At 41.3% G+C, this 23,520-nt stretch overlaps 2 protein-coding genes across 18 annotated transcripts in view; one reads left to right on the top strand and one right to left on the bottom strand.

Moving 5' to 3' along the window:
- The first annotated feature begins 6,229 nt into the window (after positions 1-6,229).
- Positions 6,230-10,696, top strand: nme3 (NME/NM23 nucleoside diphosphate kinase 3). The gene is made up of 5 exons (XM_031732633.2): positions 6,230-6,382; positions 8,138-8,268; positions 8,367-8,468; positions 8,582-8,694; positions 9,888-10,696. Exons 1-5 carry the CDS (start codon positions 6,337-6,339, stop codon positions 10,003-10,005), a joined length of 510 nt encoding a protein of 169 aa, XP_031588493.1. The 5' UTR covers positions 6,230-6,336; the 3' UTR covers positions 10,006-10,696.
- Positions 10,697-10,747: 51 nt separating this feature from the next.
- The window catches only part of mapk8ip3 (mitogen-activated protein kinase 8 interacting protein 3), a 34,586-nt gene continuing 21,813 nt past the window's right edge, over positions 10,748-23,520 (bottom strand). For 14 of the 17 annotated variants that reach the window (XM_039610968.1, XM_039610976.1, XM_039610972.1 and 11 more), the window contains 16 exons: positions 22,108-22,197; positions 19,353-19,505; positions 18,188-18,250; positions 17,883-18,048; positions 17,551-17,748; positions 17,265-17,466; positions 17,002-17,121; positions 16,636-16,716; positions 16,445-16,512; positions 15,781-15,929; positions 15,485-15,656; positions 15,272-15,385; positions 14,019-14,057; positions 13,419-13,583; positions 12,864-13,010; positions 10,748-11,924 (listed from right to left, as the gene is read on the bottom strand). In XM_039610968.1, coding sequence (XP_039466902.1) covers positions 11,794-11,924; positions 12,864-13,010; positions 13,419-13,583; positions 14,019-14,057; positions 15,272-15,385; positions 15,485-15,656; positions 15,781-15,929; positions 16,445-16,512; positions 16,636-16,716; positions 17,002-17,121; positions 17,265-17,466; positions 17,551-17,748; positions 17,883-18,048; positions 18,188-18,250; positions 19,353-19,505; positions 22,108-22,197 — 2,058 coding nt within the window. In that variant the 3' untranslated portion in view covers positions 10,748-11,793. The remainder of the gene's footprint in view (positions 11,925-12,863; positions 13,011-13,418; positions 13,584-14,018; positions 14,058-15,271; positions 15,386-15,484; positions 15,657-15,780; positions 15,930-16,444; positions 16,513-16,635; positions 16,717-17,001; positions 17,122-17,264; positions 17,467-17,550; positions 17,749-17,882; positions 18,049-18,187; positions 18,251-19,352; positions 19,506-22,107; positions 22,198-23,520) is intronic. The other 3 variants (XM_039610977.1, XM_039610982.1, XM_031732635.2) reach the window with 2 other exon arrangements.

Raw genomic sequence — 23,520 nt, 5'->3', positions numbered from 1 at the left:
AGAGATTCCAGTACAGTCTCTGGGGATGCCCATGCCAAGTTAGTCTGTGGGGAGATGAGCTCAGAAACACTAACAATTTTGAATGGGTGAGTTCAGGGACACAATACTCACTCTCTGGGAGGATCAGCTCGGCAGCATAACATAACAATTTTGACCCAGGCTATTTTCCTCCATCATAATTAGTCTCTGGATGAGCTAGCATAGGAAACGGTCTTTCAAATGGTCAGCTCTGCAGCACCTTAAACAGTCTTAAAATATTCTGGGTGTAAAACATATATTCCATCTTTTTGTACCAAGAGTACTGACAGGGACTAGAAAGAGAGAGCATATTTCTCCTAATTGGCTCCCTTTTAAATCAAGAATCACATTTAAAATCCTGCTCTTCACATACAAGCTCTTCAACCATCAACCGTTAATGACCTTATAGTACCATATCACCCCAACTTGAGCACTTCGCTCCCAGGCTTACTTGTGACTCGTAGTGTATTTAAAAGTAGAATATCAGCCTTCAGCTTTCAGGCCTCTCTTCTGTGGAACCAGCTTCCAGTTTGGATTTGGCAGACAGACACCCTCCATGCTTTTAACATTACTTTTCCTTCTTGATAAATCAGATATCAGCCCGAATCATCTCTTAGTTAAAGTGCAATGGCTGCTGGAGGAGTCCCATGATGCATTGAGTATTTCTACTTCAGTCACCCTTTTCACTTACTATGTGTTTATACACCTCTCTGGATTTATTATTAGTTATTATTAATCTCTAGTTCTCTTCCACAGCATGCCTTTCGTCCTCTCTTCCTCCCCTCAACCCCAACCAGTCGCAGCAGATGGCTGCCCCTCCCTGAGTGTGGTTCTTCTTTCGTTTTCTTCCCCTTTCTTCCCTTTGAAGGGAGTTTTTTCTTCCCACTGTTTTTGCCTTGCTCATAGGGGGTCATCTGATTGTTGGGGTTTTCTCAGTTTTTTTCTATTTTAGGGTTTTACAATATAAAGTGCCTTGTGACAACTGTTGTTCTGATTTGGCGCTTTATAAATAAAACTGAATTGAACTAAACTGGTCTGCTCAGAAATGGAACCATTAGTCTGTCTTCTCGTAGACAGAAAAAGAAGCGTCTCATCAAAAGTTGGTTTAGACAGAAAACACTAAATTTTTAGCTCTGCAGAATTAGCGGCCCGGGTTTGGGGGTCTATCTCCCCTGACTAGACTCATGCCCTCACCCATCGGTGCATTGGTGGTTCTCGGTGTCCGAGATTGGGTGCTTGGGTGTGTACTCACTCCCGGCGACTGCTTGGCGTGGCCTGGCTCAGTCGGGCCCCTTCTGGGGGGTGGAGAGCCCTCAAACCTCTGGGCCCGGGGTGCCCGTGGGCACGTTGCCGCAGCTCCCTGCGGCTTCTGCACCGTCGGGTCACCACCCCGTCTCTCCTCAGCTCTTTTCTAGGAGGATGTCTTTCTCACTGTCCCTCTTCCCCTCTGTTTTTCTTTCCCTCTCCTTTATTTGAACTTCTCTTGTCTATGTCTTTCTCTTTACTATCCCCTGGTGATGTCTGTTCTGATTGTAATAACTTAAAATTTATTTTAAAAAAAATAAATAAATACATTAAAAAAAACCCATAAAGATCAATCAAGTGGACTAGTATGGCAAAGCTGCAATGATCCACTTGGGAAATGTTGGGATTTAGAGATTCTTTTATTGCTGCCATATACTCTGCCTTATGATAAATGCATTAATAACATGTTCTACAGTATTATTTTATCAGTAATATTGTTTACAGGGTTCATATTGCATTGAATATGTTTGTCATCACATTCATTCTATTCACAGGTTGAGTTTATTCTATACACAATGCATAACTGTGCTTGTTTAGAGTTGATGTTCTATCCAAGAGGGTTTTAAGCTTCACTGGTGAGAGTGTCCAGGTGATACATGTTGAGGGAAGATGAGAACATAGCAGGTTAATTGCATGCATGCTTACAATACACATAAATCTAGTAGCAGGCCTGAGCGAAGGCCCAAGTGTCTTCTGCTTCTTATTTGAGACCTGCGCCAATTCAGTCTACTTAGTGATTGAGGACGAGGGTCCATTATTAGCCCTTAGAGGCCCTGAAGCTTGAAGTTATTACCTTAAAAGGAAGGTGTTATCAAAAAGAGAAGTTATATGTCTGTTCATAGTTATTAGAGATGTACAAGATGTACCCTTGTCTGTAAACAATGACTGGACATAATGTATTTTTGACCTGTATTGACATGTATGTGGGGGTGTGATCCTCTATGCTATAAAACCAGAACTCAGTGTATTTCTGTCAGAGCAAAACAGGCCATATGCTGATGGTTGTTCTCCGTTGTCAATAAACTCATCGTTTGATTGCACTTTTCTGGGCCTCCGTCGTTTGTTGTCTGGTCTACAGTTGACCGATCTCACTTCAGAAAATAAACCTGTTTGGCATTTTTCTAGGTCTTCAGACAATAATTCTGAATTCTAGAGTACCAAACGGGACAGGCAAATAAATAAATACATAAATAAATGAAAGATGTGCTTTAAAACCCACTGTCTTTTCAGTAAGCAGGTCTCAACTCAGGAGAGAATATATGAGAGGCTGAAAATACCGCCATCATCAAAAAATAAAACAAGGGAATATCTTTATCAATCATAGTGTTGCATCCCTCAAGTACACTCGCCGAGACATGGGACATTTAGGCTGCTTTGGCCCTGCACTTTACTAACAATCTTTATTTTTTGGTAATTTATGTCCTATCTGCCAGAAATACTCATTTAAGTCACTGAGATCAACATGAAGGGCAGGACTGAAAGGATACGGTCTGGAGGAAGGTCAATCCTATGAAAATAACTGGACTAGGGTTTTAAATTTCATTTAAATATTGTGCTGGGGCGATAAACAAAGGTTGGGTGAATGTCACGGATCCTTTTCAAGGACAGAAGTTATATGCAAATTTGGTGTAGAACACACTTTATAATAAAGCGTGAACCTTGACTGCACTGAGAATATACAACGTGTGCACAGACGGAAAGAGGCTTACAGTGTTTGTTTCAGGTGTTTGTTATTTACTGGTGATCGACCGATTTAAGGTAAGCAAAAAGAGCACACCGGCCAAAGGCACAGATGTTTTTGTGGATTCAGTATAAGGCACTTATTTATTTAAAATGTCGATTCACTTGTTGTAAAAATCAGTCATTGTGCCAAATAAGTAGTAGAGTTTTCAATAAGATTACACAAGCTTTGAATCCTGCGTGCAGACACTATAATTATCTTACACAATATACATTAAAATAAATTAAACAAGTAAAAACAATTAAAAGAAGTTCATTAATGTTTCTGAAAATATTTCTAGATAATATTTTGTTGAAAAAGAGCAACAACTAGAATATAGCAAAGTACATTTACTGAACTTAAGCACTTGTACTTTTCTTATTTCTTCTATTACTATTATCACTACTACTGCTACTTTCTTACCACTAATATTTAGTACTATACTTTAGGAAGTGATATTAAAGTTAAATGAAGTTAAATGTAATACTTTTACTCATATCGAAACCATTTTTATAGGACTATAGGACTATACATTGTAACTTACACTATATTTTGTGTCCCACCATGGAAAATAACACTGATATACTGACCCCGACACTCACCAGTTCAAGGTATAAAGGAACTTTTCAACATCATGACTGCAGTTATGATGATTGTCCTATCAGGTCAGTGTAAATAATAATAACTTCTGTCCACAAATCTCTAAACTTTACATTTATTTTGATGTGAATCCATCCCAAGGGAGGATTTCTTTTTTTCCACAATTAAACAAAATTGAAATGTATATCTATCTATCTATCTATCTATCTATCTATCTATCTATCTATCTATCTATCTATCTATCTATCTATCTATCAAATTCAAATCATTTCAGATACATCGAGCTTCATCTATGTGAATGAGCCTAAAACCTGGGATGATGCTCAAAGCTACTGCAGGGGGAACTACACTGACTTGGCCAGTGTGAGGAACCAATCCGAGAATGACCTGCTGAAGAATATGGTGATCACCTACACATGGATCAGTCTCTTCAGAGATTCATGGAAGTGGTCAGATGGAAGTTCACAGTCATTTGTTAACTGGCAGTATAGCAAACCATCGAATTTTTACGCAGCCTCTTGAGGCGCTTTCAATGGCAATTGGGTGAACTCTGGATGTCAATACCTGCGATACTTTGTCTGTTACACTGGTGAGCTCTGATTTGCATCCTCTCAGTTTTAAAAAAAGAACTTAATGGTTACAGAACTTCTCTCCAATCTTTAGATTTTATTTTTACAATTCAAATTGAATGTATTCACGTTTGTTCTTTTCTATAAAAATAGATATGACAGTGAGGAAGTTTGTGAAGGTGACGCTGAAGAAAACCAAGACTTCTGTGGACTTAGAGTCGCTGAAGGAGGACATCTTAAAAAGGGTAATGATATCTAAGGGTTGCGGTTTCTCACATTGCACTTTGTGAAACACTGAAAGTGGTGAAAGTTTCAAAACCATCCGACACCCATCTCCATGGTGACACCTAATAGCCACTTTTGAAATCATCACATTGTGATAATGCTATTCCGTTAAACAATGGCTCAGAAAACTGTTGCACAAGTGTAAACAAGGCTACATATTATACCAAACAGCCAAAAATTATGATCAATGTGTTTTCCAGAGATCCCGAGGCAACAACAAAACTTTGAGGCTGTTATAGACAGACAGCTTTGATCATATTGAAGAGTATGTTTCGGCAAATATAATGTTGTGCTAACATACACATGGCTGTTTCAGTTTCATGTTTTTTTATTGCTGTTATTATATTATTAATTCCTAATAGATATTATCATCTATTTTCCACTACTATACTGACAATCAGTGCATAACTACTTTGAAGTTCCCTTCTATGTAACCTTATGTTCACCTGGTACTGGTTCAGTACTAACATGAATGAATGTCAGAAATAATTTATATTCCTGATTTGATTTTTGAATTAATTTACTTATTTTCCTTTTTTAAACAAGGGTAAAAAAGGTTTTCTGAATCTGAAAATGTTTTATTCATTCATTCTTCTTCTTATTGCCCATTAAATTATCTAATAATGAATTGCTATATTAATTTCTATATAAATAATGTAATGTAGATGAATTTAATAATATGTATTTTATTGCACAATTAAAGATTATTAAAGACAATCCCTATACGCTTTAATGTTCTTGATGTGCCCGACTATCCTTGTCCTCCACACTTTTTACTCTCAAACTCTTATCGCATTCACAAAGTTACAATAAAGAAGACATTTGATGTAAAACCAACATTTAACAACTCAAAACTCACCTTTTTAAAATTGCTTTTGGTTAATTTTTGCCTGTTTTATGACTTGTTATCCTATGTGCAGCACTTGTGATTCTCTGTCTAGAAAGGTGCTATATAAATAAAATTTTACTTACTTACTTATTTGTATTTATTCTACATCTCACTCTGGCAAAATTGATAGTATGGATAACAACTTTGGCACTGGTATCATCAGGGCTGGGAGCAGAACTTGTGAACCGCCTGTCAGTTTATAAAGAAATGTAGCTATGGTTATAAAAGTGCAAAAATATCTGTCTTAGACTGCAAATGCCAAACAGGAGAGACACTGTTTCTCTGTGCACGATCGATGAACTTGTCACACACAAGAACAGCTCATGGTGAGCACACAATACCCTCAAACACATTACCATTCCGTTTGTTTGGCAAGGGCTGTGGCCCTTTTCAAGCAGGGCCATGCTTTCAAACCAGCTGTACAAACTGATGATGTATTTAGTTTTTAACAGACAGGAGGGAACTGAACAGAAGGGCATGCCCATCTGTTCAGTGTCATCCTGGACTGCTGCAGAAAGACTAAACTACTTTGAACTGATTAATTACATTGAGCTTGCACTGCAATACCTTATTAGATTTTTGCTACCAAACTGTATGAATTACTGTAACTTATAGTTAGAGTATATCAGTAGTATGAAGGGATACTTTTCAACAGTGGAAAACAAAAATCACATTGTTTCGTTGTCATTCAAAGTAGTCAGATTAAGCACAGCTATGTTGCAGTCATGATAGTCTGCGCTTCCCTCCATAACCTACCTTCATTGGTTGAAAGTATCGGCACTTGGTATCAGATGGAGCACATTTTGGGAGCGGCATACCATTGGTCGTTTGCGCCACATGATTTGCAGTTTCAGCCGCTCCTCGTGAGCCCGCGTTTATGCTACGTGCACGCGCATCCTTCTTTCCTCCTCTTTATCGTACCCGACATTGATCCCCGTCCGCTGGCGACAATGATCTGCTTATTTCTGTCCATATTTGCTCAGATCTTTCAGTCAGGTTGGTAATAAACGTGCTTGTATCTGCTCCTCTGTCACTCACGGGCCTCCAGTCTGACTTTTACGGGATAATTTTCTCCCAGTTTGCAGGAAACCCTCCGGACAGATGCCTCGGCTAGCTGCAGGCAGCGGCACAGTTAACCGGTACAGCAGTGGTGTTGTGTTGCCTTTACTAACTTTAGTTTGACAGAAGAAACTCGGAGTGACTAGTGGTTAGTTTTTCTGTGACCGTGGGTGATACTGCAGTGTGGCCAGCTTGTTAACTAATCTACGCTGAGAGCCGCGTGGTCCATGTGTCCTCCTCACCGTGAGAAAAGTTGATTCATCATCCTATTAATAGCGCGTGTGAGCGCTGATTGGCTGTTGCAGGAAGAGCTCTGCAATGGGGCCGAGAAAGAGGGCACAGCCAGACCGGTCAGACCGGTCCGAGCTCGAGGATTTGGTGGCTAAACACGCGAGAATCGAAGAATTTGGTGAGGAACACCCAGAAAGTTGTAAGCGCGAGGTTTGTGGCACGAGCAGCTGAGTGTAATACCGGCAGGGGCGTTAGGTTTGATCCTCCACAGGCCTCCAGGGTGTGGGAGATGTAGTGTGGACGTTTGAACAGAATCAACCTTTTGGCATTTACTTAGCTGGATGATTGAGCATGCATCAAGACGCAGTGTGATTAAAACAGCAAATGCATGTAGTGCTTTCAGACGTGTGCACTTTTGCTTGTGAAGGTTTTTTAAAGGGGCTTTCTGTGCTTATTTTCAACTCTATTCTATTCTATTGTTGGGCTCTACTTTGCATGATTAACAGTTCCAAATAATCATTGTAGACGTTTTACTGATCTCGGTGTAGCCATTCAGTTCATCCCTTCTCCGCCCTGTGCAAACAAGAGGGGTGCCAAACATCAGGCTCCAGGGATCAGAATCACTCGCAATAAATAAACATAAATTTGAGGCTCTTAACAGTATTTCAGCTTGTCTGCTAAAGACCTCCGCCACAAGAAACCCCAGAAATGTTTGTTTTTTTGTTTCCACAGTAAAATAAGTGGTAGCACTTTATAATAATGTCACACTTTTAAGCATTAGTAAAGTTTAATTCATCATTTATATATCATTACTCCTCTTTAGCATGTGTTTTATAAATACAGATGTTTATTCAGCTGTTACTGTTTCACTTTGTACTACTATCACTGCTAGTAATAATCCTAATGATAATCATAATCATGGTCATAATAATAAAAAGTCTGTATTTAAAAATTGCATACTGAGGAGGAGTAATGCTATTGAGATGAGTTCAGCACTTGCTAATACCTAATAATGCCAATCAGTGTAACATCATTATATAGTGCTATCAAATAAATGCACAAAATACTATATTTACTGTGAATTAACAAAAAGCTACGAGAACTTTTTCTGTAATTTTACACATTCATTTCTTCCAGTTTAAGCCCAAAGAGTTGTGCTGACAGCTTTCTTTCATTAACTACAGCAGTGAGAAAACTGGGATGTACTGTTGCCATCACACTTCCTCTCTGGGATTAAATGTGCCCCACGCTGATGTCATTCTTTGATATTTTGGCCAGCTTTGATGTGAGCAGCCAACACTGTAACGGTACATATGTGACATAAAATAAGGAAATGCACAACAGGCCCGCTGTAATGTGTCTATGCACAGAGTGCAGCGGCTACAAGCAGAATAATTGTAATTGTGATGCCTGCCATTGCTCATTTAAACTCCAGTTTAAGCACGTTTTCTCCGACTCTAGGCTGGACTGGGGTGAATGAACGCACCTTCGTTGCCGTAAAACCAGATGGCGTGCAGCGGAGACTGGTGGGTGAAATCGTGCGTCGTTTTGAGAAGAAAGGCTTCAAACTGGTGGGGCTGAAACTTGTGCAGGTATGCCTGGAGCAGCTCTGTGTTTCCAAAATATTTTGATGTGACCCATGAACCACGGTATTATCCATTAATCTGTCATGTGTGTGTTTGTATACCAGGCCTCAGAGGAGCTTCTTAGGGAACACTACTGGGACCTGAGGAGCAGGCCCTTCTTCAGTGGACTCGTAACCTACATGAGCTCGGGACCAGTTGTTGCGATGGTGAGACTCCTCGACATGATGCGCACATTGTTCCACGCTGAGGTTTTCACAGTAGCTTGCGTGGTCACTCAGACTACAGATGTGCGGTAGTGTACCTCTCTGTGCTCCTCCAGGTGTGGCAGGGCTTGGATGTGGTCAGGACTGCACGGAAGATGCTGGGAGAGACCAACCCTGCAGACTCGCTGCCTGGAACCATCCGGGGAGATTTCTGTGTGGAGGTGGGCAGGTAAGCGATTTCACTCTCCTTGAATCAATATACATGGTATTTATTGTAATTTTAAGCTTTCATGCTTTTTTTGGTCCTAACAATCTTAGAAACATGTTGTCTAAGCAGATAATTACTCTGCATGGCCTCTAGTAAGCCTGTGAGGAAACTTTGAGTCTTTTTTTTATCAAGATAAGTGCTGCAATTCACATTTTAAACATGCTGACTAAGAGTGATATTCAAAAACTACTTGATACATTTGTTACAGCTAGGCTGCTGTAATTTCTTACCATCAGGATGTCCTAAAAGCTCCCTGAAAAGCCTGCAGTGGATCCAGAATGTGGTATTGAGAGCACTGACAGAGACTAGAAAGCCTCTATATAGCCTTTCATTTTACTTGAGTTTTTAATTACACCTTCCTCTGTCTCTTTTTCCCTCTGTTGTTGGGACTGCTGTCCCTCCTCCTGCACTTCTGCACTGCTGGTGCTAGCAACAACAGCCTCCCGTGACTGCGAGAGCTTGTTATTAGTTGTTGCTGGTACTACTGTTGACTGTGCAGCTGCAGCAGCTGCCCCGACAGCTAACATGTCAAAGGACCTTATTATCCTAAGGGCGCCAGTATACCTTCCTCATTGGTTGCTTGCTTGCTGACATAACATCATCACACGGTCACTTCTATTTATGTCCAGAAAGATAGTCGCCACTCAGACAATCCCGACACATAAGCGGTAACATCAGGCTTTAAACCTTCCTTTTTGATAAAGTTATAGTTGGCGCTGGATCAGGTGACCCTGAATCCTCCTTCTCAGACTTCTGCAGGACTTCCCATAATGCACTGAGAACTTCTTCTCCACTCACCTCTTTTCAAAACTGCATGTCATAGTATTGTCCTCTCTCTCCCAAAGCTCCTTTTTTGTCCTTGTTTCTCTCGTTTTCATAAGGGAACATGTGATTGTTGGGCCTTTGCTTTGCAATATAAAATTACCTGTTGTTGTTAATTGGTCCTATATAAATAAAGCTGAATTAAATTACTGTAAACATCTTGAACCAGACTTTTTGAGACGTCACCAACTTCAGAAAGTCTTTATTTGTTAAAATAAAGTAAATGGTGAGGACAAACATCAGACCCCTGCTTATTATTAATGAATGACTCAGTTTGTGTTTGGGGCAGATGATGTTTCGAGTCTCAGTCTTCTTTACATGTTTGTTGGCAGAAACGTGATCCACGGCAGCGACTCTGTGGAGAGCGCACAGAAGGAAATCTCTCTGTGGTTTCGTCAGAGCGAGCTTCACCGCTGGGAGAGCAGCAGCAGCCGCTGGCTCTACAACTGACTTTCTGCACAAACACTGTCCGATCTTAAACCACGTTTTTTTTTTGTTTTTATCATATAAGATGAATCACGTCATACCTCAGATGAACTATGTTTGGCTTTAGCAGTTTGTAGCTACTTGAAAGCTCATCTCTGCCGTCCCGTATTTCATCTTTTTCATACATCATTTTATATCTTAAGGGAGGTGAGACAACACTACCAAGCAAAATGCACTAACCGAGCAATAACCTGAGCAGAAACCAGACAGCTTTGGCTTCTGCTTTCTTTCCAGTTTTTGCTTGTTTTTTCAGTCCACAATATTAAAAAGAAATACTCAGAACAAGTTTGAGAGGCACTGATGTAAACAGTTCATGTATTGTACAAACATGTAATGTTTATATGAAGTGTGTCCCATACATTAATGTTTTTTGTATTTTATTCTGGCACTTCTAGCTAAACGGGAGCAGTTTACCAACACATTATTGTCTTTGCCTTGCACACATGTTCAGCTTCTTGTACTCTCCAAGTACAAAGATCATGTAAAAGTACTTGAATGTAAAGTTTCCAGCTCCCCAAATGCATATAGCCTGTTAAAGTGATGCTGCACTAAATAATGTTTACCTGATTGGTCACGTTTATGCTTTTATTGGCTGTTAAGAAGCTTTATTTTACGACTGTCCAAAAAAACAATAAACCTAACATACTTTTTAAAATGTTCTTCTTGTTGTGAAGTGAGACGCACACAGGGACGACACAGACCTGAGTTAATTGTTCTGAGCACACATATGTTTAATATTTAATACACAGAGATAGAGATCAATGCGAGAATTTCCATACTGAACAAAGAGGATGGGTTTCAGTGGAGATTTACACAACTCCCTGTACATACGATGACAACACGCCACTGTTCACCGTCCCATCAACAGCCAGGCAGAGAAATGAGAGAGATGAGATCTGGACTGAACCCTCGACACAGTTGAACTCCTTTTGTATGTGGACAGAATTGGACCTTAGAGCCCCATCAGGACTCTTATAGAGGCGACTCATTGTGACATGTGAAGCAACATGTTTTAAGCAGCAGCCGGGAGAATCCCGGCTTCTGCAGGGGGTTGGAAATAATTTGACTATTTCTTCCGTGTATGCTCATCCTGACTTGAACGCCACACTTTTGTGTGAACTTTGACCTTAAACCGAGGCCTCAGCTTTCTGCTTCCTCGCAAACCGTCTATCAATATGTAGATGCATAAAACAGAGTCCCTGATTGTTAATGGACTGCCAGATGGCTGTTGGTAAGACTGATGTCTACATGCCAGTGTTGCCTCTCCTGCTGCTGCTGTTCTTTTTCCTTATTTTTGTGCATTTTGGGGCTTTGCTTTAAAATGAGGTGGAGCTTTCACTGATGATGAACTAAATGGAGGAAGATGAGGAATAACTGGGGCAGATGCAGGAAGATTGAGGTAAATATAGGAAGAGATACAGTGTGCTTACGGGGTGAATATAAGGTTGATACAGAGAAGGGAGGTAGTTATGAGGCTGGGTTACAAAGCTCATGAATCATTACAATGCCCTGGGTGGGACAGAGACAGGATGGCAGGCAGGTTTCTAGGTTTTAAGGTCTGGGACAGGAGGGGGTATAATAGTTACAAGGGACGATACACGGCTTTAATGGTCGTTTTAGAGCCAAAGGGGGGACTTTTACATGACCGGGGGAAAATTACAAGGTTTGGGTGGCTGAAAGCTTCTGGGCGGGAGAAGAGATCTCTTTAAGGAGATGGGTGGATGCGTGAGGTGTTAAAGCAGATGTCAGGTGTCACTCGGGTACATAAGACACCTGCCAGACGATGATGTGGCTCCGCTCAGCTTTGCACAAAGTAGGTTTGTTCTGTGAAGCCCCACCACCGCCATTTTCTCCTTCCTCCGTCTCATCATCCTCTCCATCGCCTGAGAAGAAAGAAAAAACAAAGCAGAGCCATGAAAACATGACAGCAAAGTTTGTGCTCAAATAGTTAATATTTCTCTACATGCGCTTTGTGTATTTTTTGAAACAGTTTCATTCATCATAATTTGATATGATACTATTGTACTTTTCATGAGTCTAAATACAATCATGTTGTTCTTTCAGACAGCTAATCAGCTTTGCTGTTTAAAAAGACCGTCTGCTGTTATTTACACTTAACCAACTTACCTGGATGGGCTGTTGTGGTAAAGAAGCAGGCATGAGAAAGTACATAACTATGCTGGTGACATGGATTATAAAAGGCATTAGGTTTCTTTAACCTTTAATTAACTTATTAGTCATTAATTGCTAATAAACGATCCAATTCCAAGACCATTGCAGGACCAAAAAGTACTATTTCCAACTTCTCAAACCAAAAAACCATGGCTGCTAGGGGTGAGTGGTTCAATCCACGTATCAACAACACAAGTACCAATGCTTTTATTGGTATTGGACCGATACTAGTGCCACAGGATCAATACTTTAATTTGTTAAAATGGAAAAAAAGTAAAAAAAATAAAACGTGTGTTAATTATTACAGTGGAAAGTAAAAACCACAGTGATTTATTAGCCATTAAAATGTTTTCAGAATTTGGCAAACTGATTAATCGCAAATTGTGACACCCTGCCCTCTCCTACATAAACTAGCTTTAAAAGTTGTACCTTTATAATGTTGGGTACTTACCTTACAATATAAAGTGCCTTGAGGAAACTGTTTTTGTGATTTGGTGCTAAATAAATAAAACTGAATTGAACTGAATAAGTTAACAGTAGGAATATCGGTATTGGTATCGGCAATACCGTATTTACTCGATATCAGATCGATACCAAAATATGCAGTATCGGATGTACGCACTGGTTTCAGGACAGGTTTGAATGCTCACCTATGCGGAAGTCGATGTAACCCTCGCCTCCACTCAGCACCAACACGTTCTGAACACTCTGCGCCTCCGTCTCTGTGGGAGCTGTGGAGCCCTGTCCTTCTGATGGACTGTCCAGCACACTGCCATTTAGGGTAGCCAGGACATTGCCTGTCACCAAAAGAAAAAGAAAAAACAGGAAAGAAAGATGTTACTGTAAATGACATTAAGGATTGAAAGTGTCACTGATGACACCTTCACAAAGTAACAAAAACACAATCTTTCCTTAACGTCAGATTAATATATCAGAAATAAACGACTGTTGAAGTTGATCTCTTAAGATCCTGAGCTAAAGTTGCGAGAATTCTTAGTAGACTTTAAAGGTTTGGAAAGAAGCAGTGCTTAGATAATAAATAGTCACTAACATTTTGAGAGCGATGGAACAGTATTATCACAGATTTGTGATGTCTAGATATGTGTCTTTTTACATTTAAGACAAGACGTGTAAATTTAAACATGCCTATTAGTGCGCAGTCCATTTAAAATTCAGAAATAAAGGGAGCAGAGATTCAGGCCTACCCGGCACAGAGACGAAGAACTTGACAGCATCACGGTGTCCATGGAAACAGAGTTGGGCCTGTGCCATTGAGCAGTAGGGGATGAAGCTGCCGCTGCTCTTCTCAGAGCCATCGTCGCCGTACACATGGATCACCCCGCCAGAAGATGTAGGTGACACCTTATTGGCTGATAGAGTGAGAGTAAAGGGTAAGAGTACACGAGTAACACGTGTTTGTAAACAAATCACATTCGGTAGCACGACATCATCAAAAAAAATTGATTTTCCACAGATCAACTGAAAACAAAGGATTTTTGAAAAAAAATCTCAGCTCGCTAAAAGACGCCCGCTGCATGCAATGGATTTGTTACGCACAAAAATAAACAAATCATAGACATGCAAAACAAATCCCGAGTAAATAGCTGCTTTTAAAGTTCAGCAAACTGAAATCCTTGCACACAGTGTACTCTGTGACCTTCAGCTAAACTGTTGCACTGCTGAAAGAGCTGGACCCTCGTAGAATAAGCACATAGCAGACAACGTTTAACAGCATGCGCTACATTGTATCAGGAGACACGGAGGCTCGACCGGGTGAAAAGGAGGTTAGGAGCGCTCCCACTTACCCCTCAAACCCAGGAGCTGTCCCCGGTGAAGGACCACCGCTACGGGAGGCGGAGGAGAGTGGAGGGAGAGCGGGAGAAAGAGCACAGCAACAGTAACAGTTACGACGGAGAGTTTGCGAAAGGGGTGAAACCACAGAGGGAAGCAAGAAAAACAGAAGGTGGAGAAAGTTGGGGAGCTGATTGGGAGAAGAAGAAGGAAACTAAAGAGAACGGATAAAGAGTGCTGCGGTAGCGGAGAGTGTTTGTGTGGACAAATGAGCCAAATTCGGCCACCTAATGAATTTCCTTTACGGAGGACATTTGACAAGATTGGGTTCATGTTAAGTTTACTGTAGTCCTACCTGCTGAGCTTCAGATTCAGCACACATTCAGTTTGTTTGTCTTCATTCACTGTCATCTAAATTTCATTGACACTCTTTTTTTCTCTGTCTTTTGTGTAACCTCTGTGCTGCTCCAGTCCTGCCTGTTTATTACAAAAAGAACTGGCTGAGACCAAAAACTGCATTTCCTCTAGGAGCCACTTACCACCAATCGTAGCAGCATGATTGAAAAGGACAGATTTTGGAGCGCATGCAAGTCAGACTTTAGGAATTCTGCTACTTAAAATCATCATCTCACGAGGCTGTCCTTAACTTGAAACTTGCAAAATCAATTTCATTATGAGCGTATTTTGCATTTAAGGTAATTACGCATATTAGTTCCTGATAGGTTGTCTATGCTTGAATTTGTTTTGTGGGCTGTTGAGGTTCTTTATACCAGGCTATAAAAGCATGTTTACAGATCTTGTTTACTGCTTATAGCTGAGGGTGGAGCTGGTTTGCATGGAGATGCCTAACAAGTGCATTAAACATCTGCTTTGACAGCGTGGGAAGGTTTCTCTGTAGTGAGTGTGGTTATTACGCTCGTGGTTTTTCCCTCCCTTTGTGTTTATAATGGCTTCCTGCATGAGTAATATAAGTCAAGTTGTGTCCATTTGGTCAGTTTATAAGTTCTTCCATTATTTTGTAAAGTGCTGTTGTGTTTTTGATTTACCTTTTAACATTTTGGAGGGTAAAATAAAGCCAACTTTATGAACTGTACACCTGTGTCTGTATACTTTGGGAACCTGGTCCAGTACATCAAATGTAACAAACATTTGCTGACAGGTTATCCAGATATTCTGCCGTGTAAACCACCTAAAACTTCAAGTATTTATGACAAATAATCACCTCTGATCCTTTAGGCACCAAAAAATAAAGAAAAAAGACTCATACTCTCTGTCAGTGGGATGGAGATGATGACACCGTTTCCAGTCCCGACCCAAAGACGATTTCCACCAATCAGAAGCGCTGTGATTCGCACAAAAGAGAATCCCAGCTTGCCGGTACCTACAAGACACAACCAGAGTGAGTGGGACGTGGCACAGATCACATGCATCTCCAAAAGTTAAACGTCACGCTTCACAGAACAAACTAAGATAAACTCACCCAGCATCTTGCTGACGTATGGCTCTATGTCTACATCCTGGAGGTGCTGGTGCGTGTGCGCATGGTAGAGACGCAAGGTTGAATCCAGTCGGATCGACACCCAGACTCCATCACCAATCCAGGCTAGCTGCCGTACCTGACTCTCCCTCCGAGGGTGGGCATCGAAGGACTTCTGCAAAACAGAAAGGATTTAGTGGTGTTTATTATATTATTACAACTAAAAATAACACGTCTGCGGCACTGAAGCTGCAGACGTTTCTTCGGCACAATGATGCGACAGCGGGCTCGTGCCTCACCTCTATCTGCATGCTCTTTGGCTGAATGACGTGGATCTTGTTCTTGTAGCCGCACCACACTTTATCGTGGACGACGGCCATGCAGCGGATGGAGTGATGAGGTCGGCCGAGGTCCATGAGGTGGTAGTTGGACAAATCCCACTGGCCATCTGATGACAGAAACACACACATTAGCTAAATGTGTTTCTGTGAGTTTTTGCACATCTCTGCTTCATTAAATGAGGTAAATAAAGGGGCCGTCCCTGTAACTGTCCTCTTGAAACACTTTGAATCACAGCCTGTTAGACAATTGATGAATCTCAGACAAGAGATTTCTCAAGAGCTGCCGGGCTAACCTAGCTAACAATAATACTGTGAGTTGGGGTTATTTATTTATATAAAATCAATATATGGAAGAATTAATACAAAGGTAAATAAACATAGAAGCAAATGAAAACATTTTATAAATTAAATCGTCCCTACGTTTCTTTCTAATGTGCATTTTGGTCCCTTTTGTGTCATAGTAATTTATTAATGGAGTCATTTATTGAATGCTTTCTCTATCTTCGATTTTGACTCTACACACACATTGAACTGGTGGCAACGCTCCAATTCCACCTGCAATCGTAACTTCCCCTAACAGACTAACGTCTGGTGTATAAGATCTCTGTTAAAGTTCAATTACCCTCCGATCTGTGGAATATGGCGAGTGTCCCATCGGCAAGGGCAACCAGCACGCGGCCTTTCACATGCCTGCAATTACAAGGAGATGGAGATAGCTGGACAAACTGAAACTCATAAAAATAAAATCCTTGACTCTGCTTACAGCTACATATAAAAATAAGAGATGCATTGATTTCTTTTTCTTCTTCTTACACCAGACTGAGCACTGAGTCTTTAAGTTTGATGGAGTGGAGACACTTCTTCCAGTTTCCCACAGCTGAGTGGACGTAAAGCCTGGAAGGAAAAACAGAATCAGGTTACTCCCGAGTGCACAGAAACTATAAGATGCACAAGATTTATGTGTGTTTTAGCTGGAAGGCACAAGGATAAAGGATAAAGTAATTGTAAAGCTGTTATGTTTATCAAAAATCATCCATCAAAAGTTGATTTAAGCTTTAACTTACTCTAATTGACTCTAATTGACTCTCATTTTCCCAGGGTTAAAAATGCTGAAAAACGCCATAAACTGCTATAATAGTGGACACTGTGAGGCTTCAGCAGACATTGTGAGTGACTCACCAGCCATTCTGGGCCCCGAGCCACATGGTGGGGGCCACGCTGGTGTAGTTTTTGGTCTCATCACCTCCATCCTCTGACTCTGGAGGGTGTGATGTTTCCTCCTTGGACTGGCCTGAGCTCCTGTGTGGAAAATTCAGAGTTTCAGGTTCCAAACAGGGAAGTTGTTGCTCTTTTGATGGCATGCTTACAGTAATTGTTTCCTTCCCTTGTCTAATAACGTGCCATTTAATTTATCCTAGACAATCCTGAGGACTTCCTCCTACCTATCAGAGGCATCTGCTGGGCGAGGCTGAGGATCAGTGAAGACGTGCTCAGTAAACGGTCCCGGAGGTCCAGATCTCATTTCTGTGTTGCTGGCCGTTGACTCGGGAACTTCTGTGGCCTCCGTGGCTTCCTCGGCTGATTGGGCTGGGTGAATCTTCCCATTCATCGGGTATCCACCATTCATCGGTGGAGCAGTGGGAGCTAAAGCAAAATGACACTATGACATCCACACCTCTCACTTTCCTTAACAGTACATGAGCGAAGGAGTATCTATCATGCGCCCACCTTGTCCTTTGTCCATGATTGGCGTATCTGTGCGAGAGGAACAGTTGCTGCGTGCAACGCTGCAGTTGGTGGCGCAGCCGACTAGAGTGATGCCGGCCAACATGCCCTCCACGCTGCCGGTGTCCTCTCCTCCCCCTGCTCCACCTTCACCTGGATCCAACACGATCTCTCCGGCTGGATAGTCGTTCTCGCTGGCAGCTGTGCACAGGCACACACCCACAGACCCACACACAAGTACACATTAACATATGAAAATGCAAGAAACCCAACATTTACCACAAAGCAACAAGAAGTTGTTCGAACATCTAAAAAAGCAGCACTTCCACTCTCACCTGGCACGCTGGAGATGCAGAGAACATGGGCATTGCAGACATTGAACTGGTCAACCAGTGAGCCGGGCTGGTTGGCATCGATGATGACCACCTTGCTGGCAGAGTGGGTGCTGGTGAGGATCCACACTCGACTGCTCATTGTGTCTGTTTCCTGGAGCTCCTTTGACTGAGGGAGCAAAGGAAATAGGAGACAAAGATGACAAAGAGAAAGAGCACAGATGTCTTTAAATGATCACTTTTCCTTGATTATGGTGGAAAACTTCACGAGGACTTCTCACAGAAGAGAAGCCTGGTGCTGCACTTACACTGGGATGCTTAATGTGATGTGGATAATGCGGATCTGCTGTTGTTAAACTACGTCTCAATACCTGACAACAAAAATGGCATCTTAGACACTTTCCTTCTTTACTCTGCACATCAGATAAACATGGAAAACCCAGTAGAAAATATCACTTCATTGCAGACAAGCTGTGTTATACATTTTCCTAGAGTAGCAACATGAAACAACAAGCTCTGGTTTAACTCTTTCCCCTCGTAAAGACGACATGTGACGACCTCCCCTTGACCCTTAATGATAATTAGAACAGATTTGGATTCTTCAAATACAGCAGACATGAAATATGATAGAAATCACTCAGTTACACCAAGTAGGTGTTCAAAGGGGGAAAGTCCTCTCCACCCTGAAGAGGAGGTGTGGCTTGTTTCCAAACAGCAGCACATGTGACCATTGTCTCAGTGCTCAAAGAGCCACATACACCACACTTTTTTTTTAACTTATTGTAAAAAACCAAACATTTCTATAGTATGCGGTGAAAAAATAGGAACTTTTCTGTCATTTAACTTTTTTTTTTATTACTTAATTACTTATGGTCTCAGGTCTGTATCAGTAAACAGTAAAACTGTAAAAATACAGTAAAAAGCCCCAAGTTAAATAGTCTTGCACATTTTCCAAAGCTGTCCAGTGGGCCAGATCTGAGGCTTTGAGATGCTTTTATTTCTTTTTGTTTCATAAACGATGGGTCAATAAAGGAAGCACTGAAGCACCAGTCATTAGTATTTGGATAACTCAGCCTGCTCCTACAAAGGCTGCTGGACAGATACTTCCCTTAATCCTTCTAAGCAGAATTAAATTTGCACACCGCCATGACTCATGTGTATGCTATCTAGAATAGTTTTGAGCAGTTAAATGCATCTAAACATTTTTTTTTTTTAGACAGGAAGACAGGAAACATAGGGAAAGACATCCAGTAAATGGCCTCACTGCACATTTCCACCCAGGCCTCTGCATTAGCTTTATAGAATATAGATCATCTTGTCTACTCGGTGAGCTAAACCAGCACCAGCAGAAGTATTTTTAGACATACTCTAAACGGCTGAGGATAATTCTTGCACATATTAACTTATAGTGTTCTGCGTTAGCCAACACGAATGCCTGTAATCAGCTGCAGATTGGTTTCTTAGTTGCTCTACCTTCCTCTTCTCGGGAGATGTGTGGTTCTTCTTCTTATCAGCTCCGTCCTCCTCAGCGTGCAGAGGGTCGGTGCTGCATACTGGTGCTTTCTCCAAAGTCTCCTGGCTGCTGACTCTCCATCCTGTCAAGTCCACTCCTGCTGCACACCATAGCTACACACATGTGCACACACAGACACACAGGCATAATAAATACATATATACATATTATATTAATATATGTGGCTTCTAAAAGCAAGTAGTGACCTTTTTAAAAATGATTTGGAGGCTTAATGTGGCTCCTGGTGCAAGAGTCATAATTTGGGTCTTATAATGTCACCTTCAGATAGAATAATTATTTATACCTAAACAAGTGGAGTGCATGAATAACAGAGTTTATCACAGAGAAATTCAGCTTAAGTGCTTTATGATGACTCTGTGAGTGTGGGCTGATCATATTTGATTGGCAGTGACTGAACACCAGCTGTCACCAGATCCTCATGAAAATATCGCTCACAGTGAGACAGCAGAAAAAAACCACAAACAAATTGTGACACAAATGCTTGAAAATGTTTTCAGGGTAAAATAATGTGTACAGTCATGTAACTTTGGGTCATGAACCAGGCTTTTGAGTGATGTGGAGTTCATGATGTATTCTTTTGATTCTTAGATGTGATTTGTGCTCTAGTTCTATATTTAGTCTATTATGTACAATATTATTTCCTAGTGCTTTTGAGTTTTGTTATATTCTTTCTTAGTTCTCAGTTTTTCTTTAGATGATGTCTGTTTAATGTTCATATGTCCTGTTCTGGGTCTCAGTGTTTATGTTTCCTGTTTACGGTCCTGAAGGACAAGCTGGAGAAATGTGGAGTGGACCATCACCTCACTACCTGGATTCTGGACTACCTCACCGACTGACCACAGTATGTGAGGACTCAGGGCTGTGTGTCGGACAGGGTCGTCTGCAGTACAGGGGCCCCACAGGGAACGGTTCTGGCTCCGTTCCTCTTCACCATCTACACTGCAGACTTCTCCCACAACTCCACCCAGTGCTTCCTGCAGAAGTTCTCTGATGACTCTGCAATAGTCGGCCTCATCCCTGATGGGGACGACAAGGAGTACAGAGGACTGACTCAGGACTTTGTGGACTGGTGCCAGCTGAACTATCTCCAGATCAACACTAGTAAAACCAAGGAGCTGGTGGTAGACTTCCGCGGGCACAAACATCCTCCACTGCAACCACTGAACATCCAAGGTATGGACATCGAGGCTGTGGACAGCTACAGGTACCTTGGTGTTCATCTGGACAGCAAACTGGACTGGACTCATAATTCAGACGCCCTCTACAGGAAAGGGCAGAGCAGGCTGTACCTGCTGCGGAGACTCAGGTCGTTTGGAGTGGAGGGCCCACTCCTGAAGACCTTCTATGACTCTGTGGTGGCCTCTGCCATCTTTTACGGTGTGGTCTGCTGGGGCGGCAGCATCTCTGCTGGGGACAGGAAGAGACTGAACAGGCTGATCAGAAGGGCCAGCTCTGTTCTAGGATGCCCTCTGGACCCAGTGGAGGTGGTGAGTGACAGGAGAATGGTGGCTAAGCTGTCATCACTGCTGGACAACATCTCCCACCCCATGCATGAGACTGTGACAGCACTGAGCAGCTCCTTCAGTGGCAGGCTGCGGCACCCACGGTGTGGGACGGAGAGATTTCGCAGGTCTTTCCTCCCCACTGCTGTCAGACTCCACAACAAAGACTTAAACTGATCAAACACACACATCCACACATGTGCAATAACACTAAGTGCAATAATCTTTTCTGGCATCGTTGTATTTTTACTCAGTTGTATATAACATTTGTATTCTATTTTTATCCTATTGTATATTTTATTCTATTTTATTCTACTGTATATAGTATTTTATTTTATTCTATTCTGTACAGTTGTGTACTGTATTTATTCTTATTTTATTCTAATTTTTGCTTCATAACTTTTGCACTGTCCACTTCCTGCTGTGACAAAACAAATTTCCCACGTGTGGGACTAATAAAGGTTATCTTATCTTTAGTTTTGCTAGCCTCTCATCTCCTTAGTTAGATTCTGTTCACCTGTGTTTTATTTCCCCCCGGCTGTTTCCGCTCTCTCTTTTACCTCGTGTGTATTTAAGTTCAGTTTTCCTCAGCTCTTTGTCGTGTCCTCCACCACAGCTGTGTGTCTCTCTGCCTTCTGTTCAACTTAAATACTTACCTAGTTTCTGAATGTGCAGAATGTTTTTAGTTTTTCGTTATTCCTGTGAATGATCAGCATTAAAGGTTGATTTTGAGTTCACATCCTGTTTTCGCACAGCTAAACTTTGACATTTAAAGTTTTTCATATTCATTCTCATTTGTTTTTCCCCCCAGTATTGATCACTACAAACGGTTAATTACGACATACAACATGTCTCGAGATCTCCTTTACTGAAAAGTCCATTCTTGGTTTGTGTGACCTGTGTGCTTCATGGGCAAGTCACTAGAAAATAACTTTCCCCAAGAATGCCATCAACCTCCAGCAACCAACAATCATTGTTCCTTTACGAATGGTTGCCAGATGGTCACAGAGCAGTCTCAGGGCCTGTGTGACTGGGGTCTCATTCACCATGGTTGTCATATGTCCACAATGGCAGGCAAGTTAATGTCACATGGTTAGTGGTTATATTTCTACAAAACCTAAACAAAAAGACATTTAACAACAGATCTGAGGTGTTTTTTGTTTTTTCTTCATCCCTCCTGATTTTCTCCCACCTTCCTGTTAGGATCCTTCTCCACCAGAGGGCGACAGTAAACTGGGACAGGGACATTCTTCATGCGGTTATCCTCTTTCTCGTTGGTTGTCTAAAAGCACAGGTGGGAATTTGTCAGGAGAAAAGCAAAAGCAGGGAATTATCATCTGGTCTCCAGTTTTACCTGACACTGAAGAAAACGAAAACATTCCCAGTTTGTGAATGTGCTGTAAACACGTACAGCACATACACAGCAAGCATTAAAGGAAAACTCCACTGCTTCTCTCCTATCTCCTATCTCCTACCCTGTAAAGCCTGAACCATGAAATAATTGCCAGAAAATTTTTATTTTTTAAAAATGGAAGGTTTTTTTGAACCTACAGAGAAATGTTTTTTAAAAGATATGAAATATCAGTTTGCATACATGACTTTAAGTTGTATAAATTTTGCTACATCTGGCATTTTTGTGTAATTTATTGCTCAAAGTTTGTTTCTCTTAAACAAAGAAAAACATGTAAAGGAGGTTAGGGTTGAAAAAAATCACAATGATGATGTAGATGTCTAAAAATCTAATGTATACCATATAAAACACTTGGCATTACAGGGGGCTAACACAATCTCAGCTCCTTTTTCAGTTTCCTGTTTTTCCCAGGATGCCGCAGGGCTGTCCCCAGAGAGCATGTGCATTAAGCATGAGGTGAGACACATAATTTTAGGGAAAACTGCGTTTCACCACTTAAAGCATAACACCTCTATAAGGAGGTCAAATGACTGGCACAGTAAATATACACAGGTGCAAAACAGTGCAGCTCTCTACCCGAAGTATAATTACACAGCTGCTAACTTTTGTAGCTGTACTTGAAAAATCATAATATATTGATATAATTCTGTTAGCAAAAATTAATGTGAAAAGGGGTAAAATGAGACATCTAAACATCTCGGGTTGACAAAACTCTGCCTTGTGACTTAGTGACTGTGAGTATTTTTCCAAGTGGATTTTTCCTTTAAGAGACTGAAATAATGCACAGGAGTAACATCCATATGTTAAGTAGGGCAGGTTGAGACAGACAGAGGTTAAAGGTTAAAAGGTTGCAACACCACTAGCAGAGGGAGAGGAGATCAGATGGAATAAACTCCACAGGAAGGACTTCATCAAAGAGCAAGGTGTGTTACACGTGTATGTTTTCGAAATACAGCTTTTTCTGATTTGGATCATGCTGAAAAACAAAACTATTCATGCATTTCCAGAGGAACAGTAAATGTACTGTACAGTGGCAACCTTTTCCTCACAGAATAGTCTTTTTGTTAAAAGCCTTCACTTGGAGTTCTCAAAATAAAAGTCTTTCTCAAGTATCTGCACGTCTTTCCTCTGCTATTAGCTGTCCGCTGCCGTGTAGGGGTCAGAGCTTTGGTTGGAAGGTTAAAAGGGAGAGGA

Source organism: Oreochromis aureus, linkage group 4, assembly GCF_013358895.1.
Source record: "Oreochromis aureus strain Israel breed Guangdong linkage group 4, ZZ_aureus, whole genome shotgun sequence".
NCBI classification, from domain to species: Eukaryota; Metazoa; Chordata; class Actinopteri; order Cichliformes; family Cichlidae; genus Oreochromis; species Oreochromis aureus.
This window is presented reverse-complemented; position numbering and strand designations above follow the sequence as displayed.